Genomic DNA, 14928 nt, shown 5'->3' on the forward strand with positions numbered 1-14928 from the left:
AGCAAGTAGTGTTTGAGTCATGATGATCACTAACCCAATTTTTGGGCTTGCGAGGAATGATTCCCCCCTCTCATGGTATACAAGTCCCACTCCCAACATATGTAAGAGTAGAGCTTAAATGGGCTCTCTGGGACTTGATCAGGATTAGAAAACGGATCTACTTTTTATCCATTCGCAACCCAACACCCATCCAAAGACTGTGTCTGGTATCGTAGATCATCCCTGTTCAAGTGACCAGACACAGCCCATGGACATGATATGCACTGTTTTTGTCAGACCACTTTTACAAATCTGAACAACCTTATAAAACCCCTTTTCTACGATCTATTAGCAATAAAATACCTTGCCCTCTGCTGCTATTAATTTACCCCTTAAATCATCTTTATGTTCTGATGCCCCCTTCTCCTTCATGTATCGGTAACCACTGTCTACAAATATAATAGACTCAACATCTGTGGTCACCAGTAGTTAGCGTTATAGTATGTTCTAACTAAACTGTAAGCTGCTTAGTTATCATATTATATTTTGGTTTGGTTGCGTATTTCCCACTTTTTATTCCATAAACTTCCAATTAACCAATTAATCAGTGCTGATAATCATTTTAAAACACTATCGTTTTTATAAGCGGCACAACAATGCAGTTTTTTACTGAAGCAATTCTAGTAATGTTTCTCTAGAAATGTTTCCTAATCAAAACCTTGGCAAAAACTACTTGCGTTTTTCAGATACGGTACTGGTGATGCTTTCTGCCGCACTATTACAGGTACATATGAAAGTACCCTTAGAACACAGATCTAATATCAGTACACAGTTTATAATGGGCAGATATACTGCCTTTTTGGATATGCCGCAGGATATGGCATAAATGTGTGATATGTGCAGGTTCCAGCTCTGGGACACGGACCTATGTGGAGAACAAAGGTCCCCCGTTACACCAGTGAGGAGGCCGCTGGCTGCCGCATCCAGTCGAGGAATGAATAAAAAGGGGACCGTACATGGATGCCGATACACGGATGCATAAACACACACACTACACAAAAGATATAGGAATGATACAACAGTGCTACCCACAAAGGAGTAAAAAGGGGCGCAATCAGTTACTCAGCAAACAGGAGCACTCATATCTGATCATTATCCTGTGTAGGTCATAATAACACCGATTAGTGACCCTATATGCAGAAGTTTAGTCGAAGCATTCTCTAGGCTTTCTATGCCATTGCTATGTGTTTCATATGTCATTGTTGCACTTGCACTTTTCCACTTCCCTTGGGGGTCGTGTCTCTTGTTCCTATGAAACTTTTCTATGCATTACTGCTAATGACTTCCTTGTAGGGATGTGTTCCCTTTATACATGTATGTCAGTATTAGGCTGGGTTCACACGACCTATTTTCAGGCGTAAACGAGGCGTATTATGCCTCGATTTGCGCCTGAAAATAGGGCTACAATACGTCGGCAAACATCTGCCCATTCAATTGAATGGGTTTACCGACATACTGTGCAGACGACCTGTCATTTACGCGTCGTCGTTTGACAGCTGTAAATTGACTGCCTCGGCAAAGATGTGCAGGGCACTTCTTTGCAACGTAATTTGAGCCGTTCTTCATTGAAGTCAATGAAGAGCAGCTCAAGATTTATGAGCGTCACAGACGCCTCGCATATTACGAGGAGGAGCTTTTACGGCTGAAACGAGGCAGCTGTTTTCTCCTGAAAACAGTCTGTCTTTTCAGACGTAAAAGCCTCTCATCGTGTGCACATACCCTTAGTCTATTGATACCTTTATTTATGTACCTTGCATATGCATTAGTAATGTGGCATTTCTTTCTCGGCATCAGGAAAGCCCACCATTAATATTTTCCAGTCTGTGTGTGCATCAACTTTTTATTCATAGGATTTAGCATATTTTTTATCTACTTTTTATACACAGATATCTTTATTCATGCATGAGTTCTTCTTTGGTGTCTCCTGTTGAATTTACCTGCATCATCTGAATTTTCCTTCCCCGGCGGCTGTACGTCAGGCACATAAGGATTGCTAGAGGCCCCTGGGCCACCAATAAGGCGACACTGGCCTAGATTGTAGATTTTAATTCACCTTGGATAATATATTGCATATGCACTCTCATAGAAAACATTTTGTATTTGCTAAATGTATTTTCTGAAGTTTCTGATAAAGAAACTTAGTTTCCAATCTATGAAGGAAACATATACACAATGAATTACAGTAGTCAAAAAAAATGCTCAATGCACAACCTTCTATAGTCAATGTGTAACCTTCTGCAAATGCGATCCCCCATTCTATTTGGTAGAATAATTTATTATGTTCTTTTAATTTCTTTCATACTCCTCTGCCATGTTCTCCAAGCTATATGTATGACATTCATGTAATGCCTGGGGTAGAAATGCGAGTGGTAACGATATAATTATGCATCATACTGCAATACAATCTGACAATAACTGTTTCATTGTACTGAGCTTTCACGACTTTACATTAAAATTTACATGAATCTAAATATATCAGAAAGTTTCCATCATTTCTCCCTCATCATCTTCTGTAGCCTTTGTTCATATTAATGTGCACAAATCATCCACTTATTACCGAGAACATTACAGAATATACATAGAATTCAATTGCTCTGTGATAATAAAACAATTATTGCGGACTGAATGATGTGTGGGGACTGGGGAACACTAAAATACTATATTGATTCAGTTGATTTTATGCCGTGCCAAAAGAACAGGATGACACTAACCGAGAACTATTGGCAGTGTGGTAAGGAATTAAATAACTTACAACAGGAAAAGTAAAGCTGGTTTTATCCGAGTAGTCATTCTAATGTATTAGATTAGTGCAAATATTTTATTTTTTTGAATTCACATATTTGAATTTATACATTAAAACACTTACATACGTATGAATTGATCCCTTCACATTTACATACAACAATGTCAATTATACAGCCACTTGCAGAGAAAAAATATTTTGTTCTATAAACTTTTCAGAGTATATTTCTCATACACTCCAACAATATCTATGTAGGGGGTATAGTAACAATTTATTTTAGTTTGCACCCTAAAACCACTATCCCAGTTCAGCAACCCGCACCACTGCTCTGCATCCTGGCGATCCATAATGATAGCCTCCTCCTACCACTAAAACAAATGGGTAATGAAGTACAAGGAGATCATTCCTATTACCAATGCACCAAAAGTACAGAACTTCCCTGGCATACAATTCCAGAACTCTTTGACCATACTATGGAAGTGTTTAAGTGTTTTGTGTTAAAACAATGGAGAGATAGATAGATAGATAGATAGATAGATAGATAGATAGATAGATAGATAGATAGATAGATAGATAGATAGATAGATAGATAGATAGATAGATAGATAGATAGATAGATAGATAGATAGATAGATAGATAGATAGATAGACAGACAGACAGACATACATAGGAGCTGGGCTAGAAGACTTGATTGATGTGTACCTTGTCCAGGAGTGGACACTACTGTGCAAAAGTTTTAGGCAGTTGTGGAAAAATGCTGCAAAGTAAGAATGCTTTAAAAAATAGAAGTGTTAATGCTTTTTTTTTATCAATTAACAAAATGCAAAATGAATGAACAGTAGAGAAATCTAAATCAAATCAATATTTGGTGTGACCACACTTTGCCTTCAAAACAGCAATTCTTCTAGGTACACTTGCACACAGTTTTTGAAGGAACTCGGCAGGGAGATTGTTCCAAACATCTTGGAGAATGAAACACAGATGTGGTTTTAGGCTTCCTCGAATCCTTCTGTCTCTTCATGTGCTCCCATACATACTCGATGATGTTGAGATCATCACTTCCAGGGCTCCTTGTTCTTCTTTACACTGAAGAAAGTTTTTAATGTCATTGGCTGTATGTTTGGGGTCGTTGTCCTGCTACAGATTAAATTTGGAGCCAATCAGATGGCTCCCTAATAGCATTGCATGATGGATAAGTATCTGCCTGTATTTCTCAGCAATGGGGAAAAACATTAATCCTGACCAAATCCGCAACTCCATTTGCTGAAATGCAGCCCCAAACTTGCAAGGAACCTCCACCATACTTCACTATTGCCTGCAGACGCTCATTATTGTACCGCTCTCCAACCCTTCGGCGAAAAAAAAAACTGCCTTCTGTTACAGCCAAACATTTACAATTTTGACTCATCAGTCCAGAGCACCTGCTGCCGCTTTTCTGCACCCCAGTTCCTATGTTTTTGTGCAGAGCTAAGTCTCTTGGCCTTGTTTCCACGTCAAAGGTATGGCTTTTTGCCTGCAATTCTTACATGAACACCACTTCTGGCCATACTTCTCCAAACAGTAGATGGGTGTACCTGGGTCACACTGGTTTCTTCCAGTTCTGAGCTAATGGCAATGCTGGACATCTTCCGATTTTGATGGGAAGTTAGCATGATGCTTTTTTTTATCTGTTTCCTTGGCCTACCAATACGTCTACGGTCCTTAACATTGCCCATTTCTTTATGCTTCTTCAATAGAGCTTGAACAGCACATCTTGAAACCCCAGTCTGCTTTGAAATCTTTGCCTGGGGAGACATTGCTAATGCAGTATAACTAATGTGCGTCTTGTTCCTGAGCTCAGTATTGCCATTGTGGACCTGTAACATTAAACTATCTTTCACAACCTCACCTTTGTAGCAGAGTTTGGCTGTTCCTCACCCAGTTTTAACCCTCCTACACAGCTGTTTCAGTTAATGACTGTGTTTCAACCTACATATGAAAATGATGATCATTATCACCTGTTTGGTATAATTGGTTAACCATACACCTAAAATATAATCCTACAAAATCCATGACCCTGAGCAAGTGTACCGACAAGCATTGATGGTGTTTTGAATGCAAAGGGTGGTCACAACAATATTGATTTGACTTAGATTTGTCTTCTGTTCATTCACTTTGTATTTTGGTAATTTATACAAAAAACTATTAACACTTCTATTTTTGAAAGCATTCTTACTCTTGCAGCATTTTTCCACGACTGCCTAAAACTTTAGCACTGTAGTGCGCGTGTGTGTGCGCGTGTGTGTGTGTGTGTGTGTGTGTGTGTGTGTGCGTGTATATATATATATATATATATATATATTTATAAATAATACCAAAGCTCTGATCTTGGAGAACACAGCTATAAGGCCTACTGTGTTTGAATGCATTGTAAGGATATTCAGTTTTTTAAAGGTACACTCCATACACATCTAATACTCCGTTGTGCCTAGTGCAAGACCTGAGAGAGGTGCATGTCTCAGGGATTCAACAAACACCAAAAAGAGGTCATGCAATACCCTCTTAGGCACTACACTAAGGCCTAATGCACACTTCAGTTTTTTCCTTCAGGGTGCTATCCGTTTTTGTCACTGATAGCACCCTGAACCCATTCATTTCAATGGCTCCATGCACACTTCAGTTATTTAAACGGATCCGTTGTTCCGTTCCGTGCAAAGTAGAGCATGTCCTACTTTGCTCAGTGATTCAGTGACCATGTGGCCCATAGAAGTCAATGGGTCAGTGAAAAAAACGGATGGCACACGGAAGGCTTCCGTGTGCCGTCCGTTTTTGACGGATCCGTTGCCATAGCAACGGCTGGGTGAGCAAAAGTTGACAGACTACAGTAAACATTCATTCCAGAAGATAGGCTGATATTTTCACTCCAAAACACCCAAAACAACAAAGTAAGCCAAGCAGAGTAATCTCAAACTGTTCTCTATGCTCTGAAAGCTACAGAAAACAGCACCAAAAACTTCTTGTAAACTTTCTATGGGTGTTTCCTGGGACATGTGACAAGTTCAAATGAAGTTCACATCCGTTTTTTAAACGGAAAAACGGAAGCCAAACGGAAGCAAAACGTCCGTGTAAAACGGAAACACGGAACGGAAACGGAGTGCACACGGAAACAAAAACGGACACACGGATCCGTCAAAAACGGCCGAGAAAACGGTGATGGAAGTGTGCATGAGGCCTAAGCATAATACACTATCAGTTTTCCTTTAAATTTGTTTAACAGCCTGATGGAGTTGTGACCACCAAGGTAGGCATGTGCCACTATGACAAAGACTGGACATGATTAACCCTATCAAGCTCACAAGTATCCTGTAGAAATAAACAAATACTAGTGGTTTCAACAAACCATAAATTCCTTCCCATAACACAGCACTATTCCTCTAACTGTCCCCTGGGTTATACTATAGACAGCGCATAAGAGCTAAAATTTTAACATACACCAACTATATTGCTAAAAATTGGTACCATTTGCATTATGCTCTGCTCTATTGAATATTCAAGTTTAACATTGACTGTAAGAGAAAACAGTTTTCCTTATTACCATATGACATAATAAATTATTTAGGTTGTGCAGGTTGCATGGTGATCATTGTATGCTAAATAGCATTGGGTAATGTAGTTACATGACAACAGTGTATATGAGTGCGTTATAATGTAGTTATTTAGCTGACTTTATTAAATCATGCATATTATGGATTACTTATTATGTTTCATGACAGTACCGTTATTGCATGCCGATGTTTCATGTTATTTATTTCATTATAAGTGTGCTTGTTTCCTAGACGCTGAGAATTAATGTATGTTACTGGAAAGAGAAGATTCCTGGGAGATCTGGACTCCTGCAGAACTTTCCTACATTCCTAGGTGTAAATCTTAATGGAGAAGAGCATGAGGTTTATGGATTACCCTCCCAAGAGTATCCAGGGCTTTTTAAGGTGCATTATTTAAAGTCGACATAATGTAGGAAGTCTGCTTTATTTATTTTGAAAATGTACTACCTTAATGTTTACCTCCAACATTTAATTTTTTAGTTACAAATTTATGTGCTTTTTAATTTCATATTATATCCTTATAGCAGTGGTCTCCAACCTATGACTCTTTAGCTGTCTGGACATGCTGGGAAGCTCCTGCTATCGGTGGCAGCCAGCAGCCAGAATTGTAACATTCTTCCGGAAGCAGTGGCACATCCGTCCATGAAATGAATGGTGTTGAGTTGAAATAGCACACACAACCTATGGACAGGTGTGGAACGGTTACTAGATGAAAGCAACCTCTTTAACACTACTGCTATGTAGGGGGAAAAAAAGCAAAGGATTTGGAGCTGTGATTCAGATAATAAAGCTCCGATCCCTATAAGGCATTGGTCTCTGAAAATAGTGCCGTAGACTGTGCTCCATAAACATAAAACATCACCCGCACAGTGCCCTTTAAAAATGGTGCAACACACTTGGCCCTATGTAAAACGCCACCCACAGTGCCACTGTAGATAGTGCCACCCACAGTGCCCCCGAAGATAGTGCCACCCACAGTGCCCCCTGCAGAGATTGTCACGCACAGTGACCCATTGTAGATAGAGCCACACACAATACCGCCTTGTATATAGTGCCACACACAATGGCCACTGTATATAGTGCCACACACAGGGCCCTCTTGTAGATACAGATACAATTGTAGTGCTGCAGGAGGGACTGGCAGGGGTGGCAGCTGTTGGCCCCCTCAGAAAGACCCATTGCTGAAATGGCCCTGTGCCTACCTGCTGATTATTTTTCTAAGTACTTGCTGTGTGGCAGTTTTTGTTTTTTTCTAGCTCATCTCCATTAGGGCAGAGCTGTGATTGGTGACTACAGTATAGCTACAATGCCTACTGGAAGTCTGAGTAGGAAATCCACATCTAGCCTCATTATTGGTTCAGGCTGCTGCTCTCAGGGTTCACAAAAGTCCAGCAGAGTTCTGTATCGTCAACACATGCAGACACCCATATACATAGGTTTAATTTCTATACTTATATTGCCATGTTCTGATGTCACAATCTGCTGATTATACAGGTATTATTTTCATACATGTCAATGGAAAATGTCCACTGACATGTAATTATTATGGCCACTTTGATATCTGCTATGAGAAGATCAGCATGAACTAGTGACAGGCTCACCGATCTGAACTTATTTAAATTTTATGTGTAAAAACTCATCTCAATATCATTTAGCTGAACATATATTTTGTTAGTTGAAGTATTCATATGCTGCGTATTCCCCTGCCCAGCAGCTGCTAATTGACAGCTTTCTTCCTATTACCGTGCATAGGGAAAAAGTTGACAATCAGGGCCATGATGGGGATTCCAGGCTCACATTATTCACAGAAATACTTTGGGCCACATTGGCAACAAATTTCTGATGCAAAAATGGTGCCATTTTAGCCAGACATATTCCAGATTCACAAACCGCAAATAAAAATAATCTATTTTTTATTTATAGAGCAGCAACATATTCCGCAGCACTTTACAATTGGGGAAGTAAGAAACAAATAAAAAGGGCAAGTGTTCAGAACAAATGAACAAACAATGATACAAAAAGAAAGAGGTATCTGACGGTAACACATGGACGTGCGTGAGTTAAGTGTACTATATAATGGAGCACAACTAGCAGAAAGAAAATGTTGCATAAGTCTCCATTTGTTCGTAGAAAACCTGTCTATAATATACATAGGCCCGGTTTGACCCAATATCGGATGACCAACGGTACCTTTAGTCAAATATATCACGTGTGTACATATCATTGAGGCAAACTGTGCGGCTGCAATGTGGCCCTTGGAGAGAGATGACCCACCCCTAATTGGGTCCATTCACTTTGCAAGTAAGGGGCCCATTTTGATCTTAGTCTTAGGGTCCCCCTCTTTTCTATGTACTGCACTGATGGTGCACGATTGCAAAACATGAAACGTGCACAGCAATGGATTAAGTAATGCAGTTTGAAGGAGTTTATGAGAATATTTTTATGGTCTCTGAAAATATGAGACAGTATGTAAATAAAGTAATAGATATGAAAATTAAATCATTACAATGACATAATAATTGACCATGATTTATTTAACCAAGTAATTGATGTGTAAATGTTTGTATGTGTAAACACTATAGGGATTCACAGAAACGTTATTCCGGCTGGAATATTGTCAAAACTAAAATTCAATTCTGTTACCTGTTGCAAAATCATACGTAGCCTAAAATCCTTAAATCGGTTTTCCCATCATTATGAGGGCATATGGACGTCATAGCAGGGGGTCTTCCGCTCAGAACCTTTTTTTTTTGAGCAAGAGCAGAAAGCTTCTCTGTAAAAGTGGCTCTTGCTCTGGCAGACTTAAGCATTCCATGTATTACAACTGTAGTCATCAGCCACTGCACGGGAAATGCCTGTCTGGCCATGGCTTTCACCGGCAAAATCAGCTGTTTGGGACGGTAACCGGAGCCAAAGCAGCAAACACCTGTGTCAAATATCGAAGGGGTTGTCTAAGACGAGACAACCCATTTAAGGCATATTTCTAGCATAAACCATAACATACTGATTGTGTGGGGTCTGATATATTGGAGCCCCATTTATCTTTTTCACTACGGCACTCCCGACCAGGAGCTACACAGAAAACTCAGCTGTAGTCAAGTGAATGGCGTTGAGATGCAAAACTGCACAGCTTCTAAACTGAAATCCACTGAAGTGATGTAGCCGTTTTGTTATAGTAATAAGTGGGGGTTATCTTATCGATATGCCATAAATAAATATTGGTGGGAAAAATTAATGCATCCACTGACAAACAAGTTATGTCATCTTCCAAAGGTATATATCCAAGCTATCATAGTACAAGGGAATTCTGATGAACCAATATAATACACAGTGGGGAAGAGTTATCTGAACTATAACAATATCTAATAACTGAGTGATATCAGAGACATATTTATTACAAACTTTCAAGGCTCATACTAAATATCTGTGCAGAAAACTGTACTTTAAAAAAAAAGAAAATTGTCTCAACAGTTTGCAAAATATGAAGGAAGTTTAGTCTTTAGCACAGTTTTCCAGCACCAACTAATCGATTAATCTGCCCCATTATGTTGCCTTGTCATTCCCATAGAAACTTACATTGTGTATTTTGTTATATATTATAAAATATTGTCTCCTCTATCACAGATTTGCTTTCATGGTGGAAATGAGGCAGACCCTGAAGAACGTGAACTTCAGGACAAACCCAACCAAATCCAAGATATTCAAATACTCTGTGATTTTGTCAGTCAATACCTTCCTGATTTGCACCCCAAGCCTGCTGTGATAGAACAGTGCATGTATACGGTGAGTAAAACGTGGAAGATCTGTGTCATATTAAAATTTTCATGTATTAGTTCGCCAGAAATGTAACATTGATGGTCTATCCAGGCCATCAATATTTGATCGATGAGGCTCGATCCTCTGGCATTCTCACCAATCACAGTGAAGGCAGCATTCATGTTTACATACGCTGGGCCTTGTACTGTAGCTTGTCTCATTCAAGTAAGCTGTGCCTAAGTAGACAGCACCCCCACCAATCAAACATTGATGAACTATCCAAAAGATAGGTCATAAGTTGTGATGTTACAGAGAACCCATTTGAAGTGGTTGTCCAATAGATAAACAAAATATACACAGTATATTCCTGAAATTATTATCCAATGTCCTTGTAAGTTGAGTTATGTAGAGAAATATTTTAAAGGTCAAGAGTTTAGGACATTGGATATTTTATTGAGAAAGTAATTTCATTGTAATTATGTAAATATTACTAGTGTGTTTAGGGGGAAATGTCTGCCTTGTGTCACGTTCACAGGGTATGTGGACCAACTAGGCCGCTCTGCTGTAGCGGAGAGGCAGCTGACCAGGTCACAGTCTATACGAAAGTCTATAGTAGTTAGTAACACTTGGGTACCTGAACTAGTCCAGACAGTGGCTGTGGCTTCAGCACGGATGGAGGTCGGTTCAGCAGGTAGAGCCAGACGTGGCGGGCAGTATCCGATGTGGCGGAAGACACTGGACGTGGCGGAAGACACTGGACGTGGCGGAAGACACTGGACATGGCAGAAGACACTGGACGTGGCAAACGACAGCAGGTGCAGTAGACACGACTCCGACACTACTAGGAACAAGAACAGCGCGGGATACAGGAACAGGTAACAGGGCACATGTAACAACTGGAACGGGAAACACTAAGGGACCATTTGCAAGACAGACTTGGGATAACTAACAACGTTCAGGCAAGGATCAGAAGGGCTGGGGCCTTCTTATAGACAAGGAACGCAGCAGACTGGAGCGGAAGTGTGCGCTGGCATCTCCTAAGAAGGAGATGGGGACCAGCGCTCACGGATCCATGGCTGCGGGTGTCGGGACATGAGTAAACCCGACAGCCCGTGGCCATGGACGCTACACCTTGTATATGGATCCAGTAACTACATAGCATGGCCATGGTTACCTGCAGTAATTACAGGTGGGGGTTAATCCTTAAAAGCAGAGCCATGGACAAGACATGTCTTCCTTAACTTCTAAATTATCTATTAATACATCATTAGTGTAAGCTGGTTATAAAGTACTCATGAGACGGTACATGGTCCCTTCTAGACTATCTTGTATGTATCCTAATGTTATTTCTGAATGTTTTAGAAGATGTGGTAATACGGGTGCTATGTTTCATATTTGGTGGGGATGTCCCACAGTGCAAAGATTTTGGACAGAAGTGTATGCTCTTATCTCGTCCCTCACTACCATATCGGCTGACCCAATTGATGCTCTGTTAAACGGTCCTTTGCCCCATGTTTCTGAAAAATAACAAAAACGTATACAGTATATTTTTTTGCTTCAAAGATTGCTATTGCCTGATCTTGGCACACAGGGAATATATCCATAGAGTTTGTTCAAATGAAACTTTCTTGGATCACGGTTAATGAGCATCTAACTAGCATCATCTCAGATAGACTATCTAACTTTGATGAAGTTTGGGCACCTTGGGAGAATCAATTGGGTTTGGTGTAATGGTTGTGTAGGTGGGTGAGGAGATAGGAATCATATAACTTATAAAAAAAGAAAATTGCCATTTTATTATTAATACATAAAAATACATTTTAAACAACTTCTTGTTTCCTATGTAGAATACTCCAGACTGCAATTTTATTTTGGACTATCACCCACTACACAAAAACATTGTCATAGGAACTGGATTTTCAGGTGAGAGATGTTTTCCTGTATATTACGGTGGGTTCACGTTCTGTAGATTTTTCCACAGTGGAACCCTAAAGAAAATTGCAAAACATCTGTGAGTTTTAACATGTGGATTTTGCAGTGGCCTTCACCCATTTAAATTTTTCTGTGACAGGTTGAAAAAGCCTTTAAGGCCTAGTTCACACTGAGTTTTTTGGTGCCATTTTTTATGCGGAAACCGTGCTGGAAACTGCGCCACAAAATGTCCGAAAACGCCTCCCATTGATTTCAATGGGAGGTGGCGGCGTTTTTTTCTGAGAAAAAGAAGCGTCATGCCCTTTCTTCAAGTGTTTTCATCTCTGACTTTCCATTGACAACAATGGGAGGCAGAGAAAGCGGGGTTCGCAGCATTTTTTGCCCGCGGTGTTCAGTGGCCAAAAAACACAGCAAAAAATGAGACAAAAGAGTGCAGGCAGGTCAAAATCCAGATTTTTCCGGCTGCAAAAAAAACTCTGTGTGAACAGGGCCTTAGGCTACATGCACACATTTGCGCAATTTGGTGCAGAAAATCGACATCGAAATCTCAGATAAACGCAGGTAATTCCGCAGGTAAAAACCGCATTATTTGTGCACTTTTTTTTAATGTGATTTTAGGTGCATCCTTACATTTTGATGCGGAAACAGGTGCAGATTTTATGCTGCAGATTTTGTTGTTTTTTTAAAATAAACTTCTCAGATACAAATCTGAGACGGAAACGCAAGATAAGCTGACACGCTGCAGATTTTAAAATACGCATCAATTAATGTGCGGAAAAATTCTGCAACGTGTAGATGATATTACTTGATATATCTCATTTACTTCGCTGGTACTGTATAATGCAGCGGATTTGGCAGTGGAAAATCTGCGCGTCAAATCCGCAAGTAATACGCGCCGTGTGCATGTGGCCTTAACATGGCAAAACTGATACACTGTGTTATGTCATGTACAGGGCCTACTTGTAATCTCCCTCTTTTGTCACAGGTCATGGCTTCAAACTTTCACCACTGGTTGGGAAGATATTGTGTGAGCTCAGCATCGGGAAGCCGCCTTCATATGATCTCAAGCCCTTCAGTATAACTCGATTCAAGATCCCAATAAATTCATCTATGTAATACAGTACTAAAAACAGAAGAAGAAAATATATATAGAGGCACAACTGGCTATGCTTATGAAAGCCAGGAATAGAGAGTATGACGTTGTCTAGAGCAACAATTTATGATTTAAACTGTAATTTGTCTATTAAAAGTAACAAAACATAGAAGACCATATCTGATAACATGCTGCGAACACTATAACATGTTGATCATCTATGGAGCTCTTGTATCTCCAAAATCTTAAAGTCGTTTACCTACATTTGAATACTTATATGTTTAATCTAGCATTTTCTGGAAAAAGAAACATTAAAATACACACTGACAAGTGTTGCATTAGCTTTATCTTTATATATTGTTCTTGGTATACAGACTGGAACTTAATTTTTCGGTGTAAGTTCCATAATCGACACATGGTGACCTTTTGTAGCTTGCAATCCATTTTCATAATACGAAAGGTAGAATTGAGCTGCACTGAATAGTAAAAGTGAATCAAAGAAATGTATAGCCCTACTGTTAACTGCTAGTAATATGGGAGAACCAAGTTCTAGCAATGCTATGACATCCCTGGCACCAAATGTTAGAATGGAGTGAGAACAAGAAAAGTATTAGGCCACATTCAGACGTAACAGAACATTTCAGATTTTGCTGCAAAGTCGTGGCAATTACGGAATTAATCTGCCGCTAAATTTTCATAGTTGACAGTTAATTCAGACGAGGTGGATATCACAGCGGACTTGCCGCAGATTTCGACCTTTGCACATCCACAGTGAAAATCCGCTGCTTCTCTGCAACAGACTGTGCATGCTGTGAGGCGTAAATTCCGCACCATAGCCTAAATTCCGCACTGTTATTTTCCACAACGTCTAAACTAATTCACCTACAAAGCTATAAAAACCAAGGAAAAAAGGCTTCTGTGGATTTCCACTTCAGACTGACCGCAGCGGAATTCCACCACGTCTGAACGTGCCCTTACTATTATCCTTTTTTCTATACATACAATTATGACAAAAACGAATACAACCATTTGGAAACTGTGGGGTAGTCTTCTTCTGTAAGACACTAACTGTAAGTGAATTTTCAAATAATTTCAATATGTTAGCGTCTGTACTTTTTTAATGAAATTGCAGCAAGGTGGCCTTTTTGTACAATTTTTGGGATGGAAAAACCTGCAATAAATGCCATTTGATGCTACACATATTTTGAACAGAACAAACATGGGTTTTTAAGGCCTCAAGCACACGACAGAGCCATGTGCATGAGCCTGTGGGGAGGCACACAGAGTCCATATGGTACTACAGAGTCGTTAGACTGTCACGTCCATAAGGCATCGTATTACAAAGGGTTTCTTCTCTAGACGCAAGGCTTTGTGAGGAAAATATTTCCATAATACAGAATTCGACAAGGGATGGCAAGATTTGAATCCAAGAGAAAAAAAATGCATAGTACGGGCCTAATTGACTTCTATGGGTGCTGTGTTATGGCTCTGCACAACTCGGAGCTTGCACAATAATACATTCATGAGAAAGAGGCCATGCGGAGGTTTAGGTAAGATAGTAATTGTGGTGTTTTCCTACACCACTATTGCCTCTGTTTTCTTGTTTGTAGAACCAGTCTAAGGCAATGTACTCTGGTCAACATCTAAGTAAGAAGAGTTTTTCAGTTTCGCATGCATAAGATTTTTTTTAACTTGACTTTGAAGAAGTCCTCTTCAAATGCTGGATCAGTATATAAGAAGCTTTGTTCACTGGCTTAGCATCCTAAGAAACATTTTCAAG

The 14928-nt window shown here is 39.8% G+C and overlaps 1 protein-coding gene across 1 annotated transcript in view; it reads left to right on the forward strand.

The window, feature by feature from the left end:
- Nucleotides 1-13478, forward strand: part of PIPOX (pipecolic acid and sarcosine oxidase) — a 74251-nt gene extending 60773 nt beyond the window's left edge. Inside the window, exons 5-8 of the mRNA XM_075854296.1 lie at nt 6599-6751; nt 9992-10150; nt 11971-12046; nt 13041-13478. Of these exons, the coding sequence (XP_075710411.1) occupies nt 6599-6751; nt 9992-10150; nt 11971-12046; nt 13041-13171 (519 nt within the window). The 3' untranslated portion in view covers nt 13172-13478. The remainder of the gene's footprint in view (nt 1-6598; nt 6752-9991; nt 10151-11970; nt 12047-13040) is intronic.
- Nucleotides 13479-14928: the final 1450 nt, after the last annotated feature.

Source organism: Rhinoderma darwinii, chromosome 2 (genome assembly GCF_050947455.1).
Source record: "Rhinoderma darwinii isolate aRhiDar2 chromosome 2, aRhiDar2.hap1, whole genome shotgun sequence".
Lineage (NCBI taxonomy): Eukaryota > Metazoa > Chordata > Amphibia > Anura > Rhinodermatidae > Rhinoderma > Rhinoderma darwinii.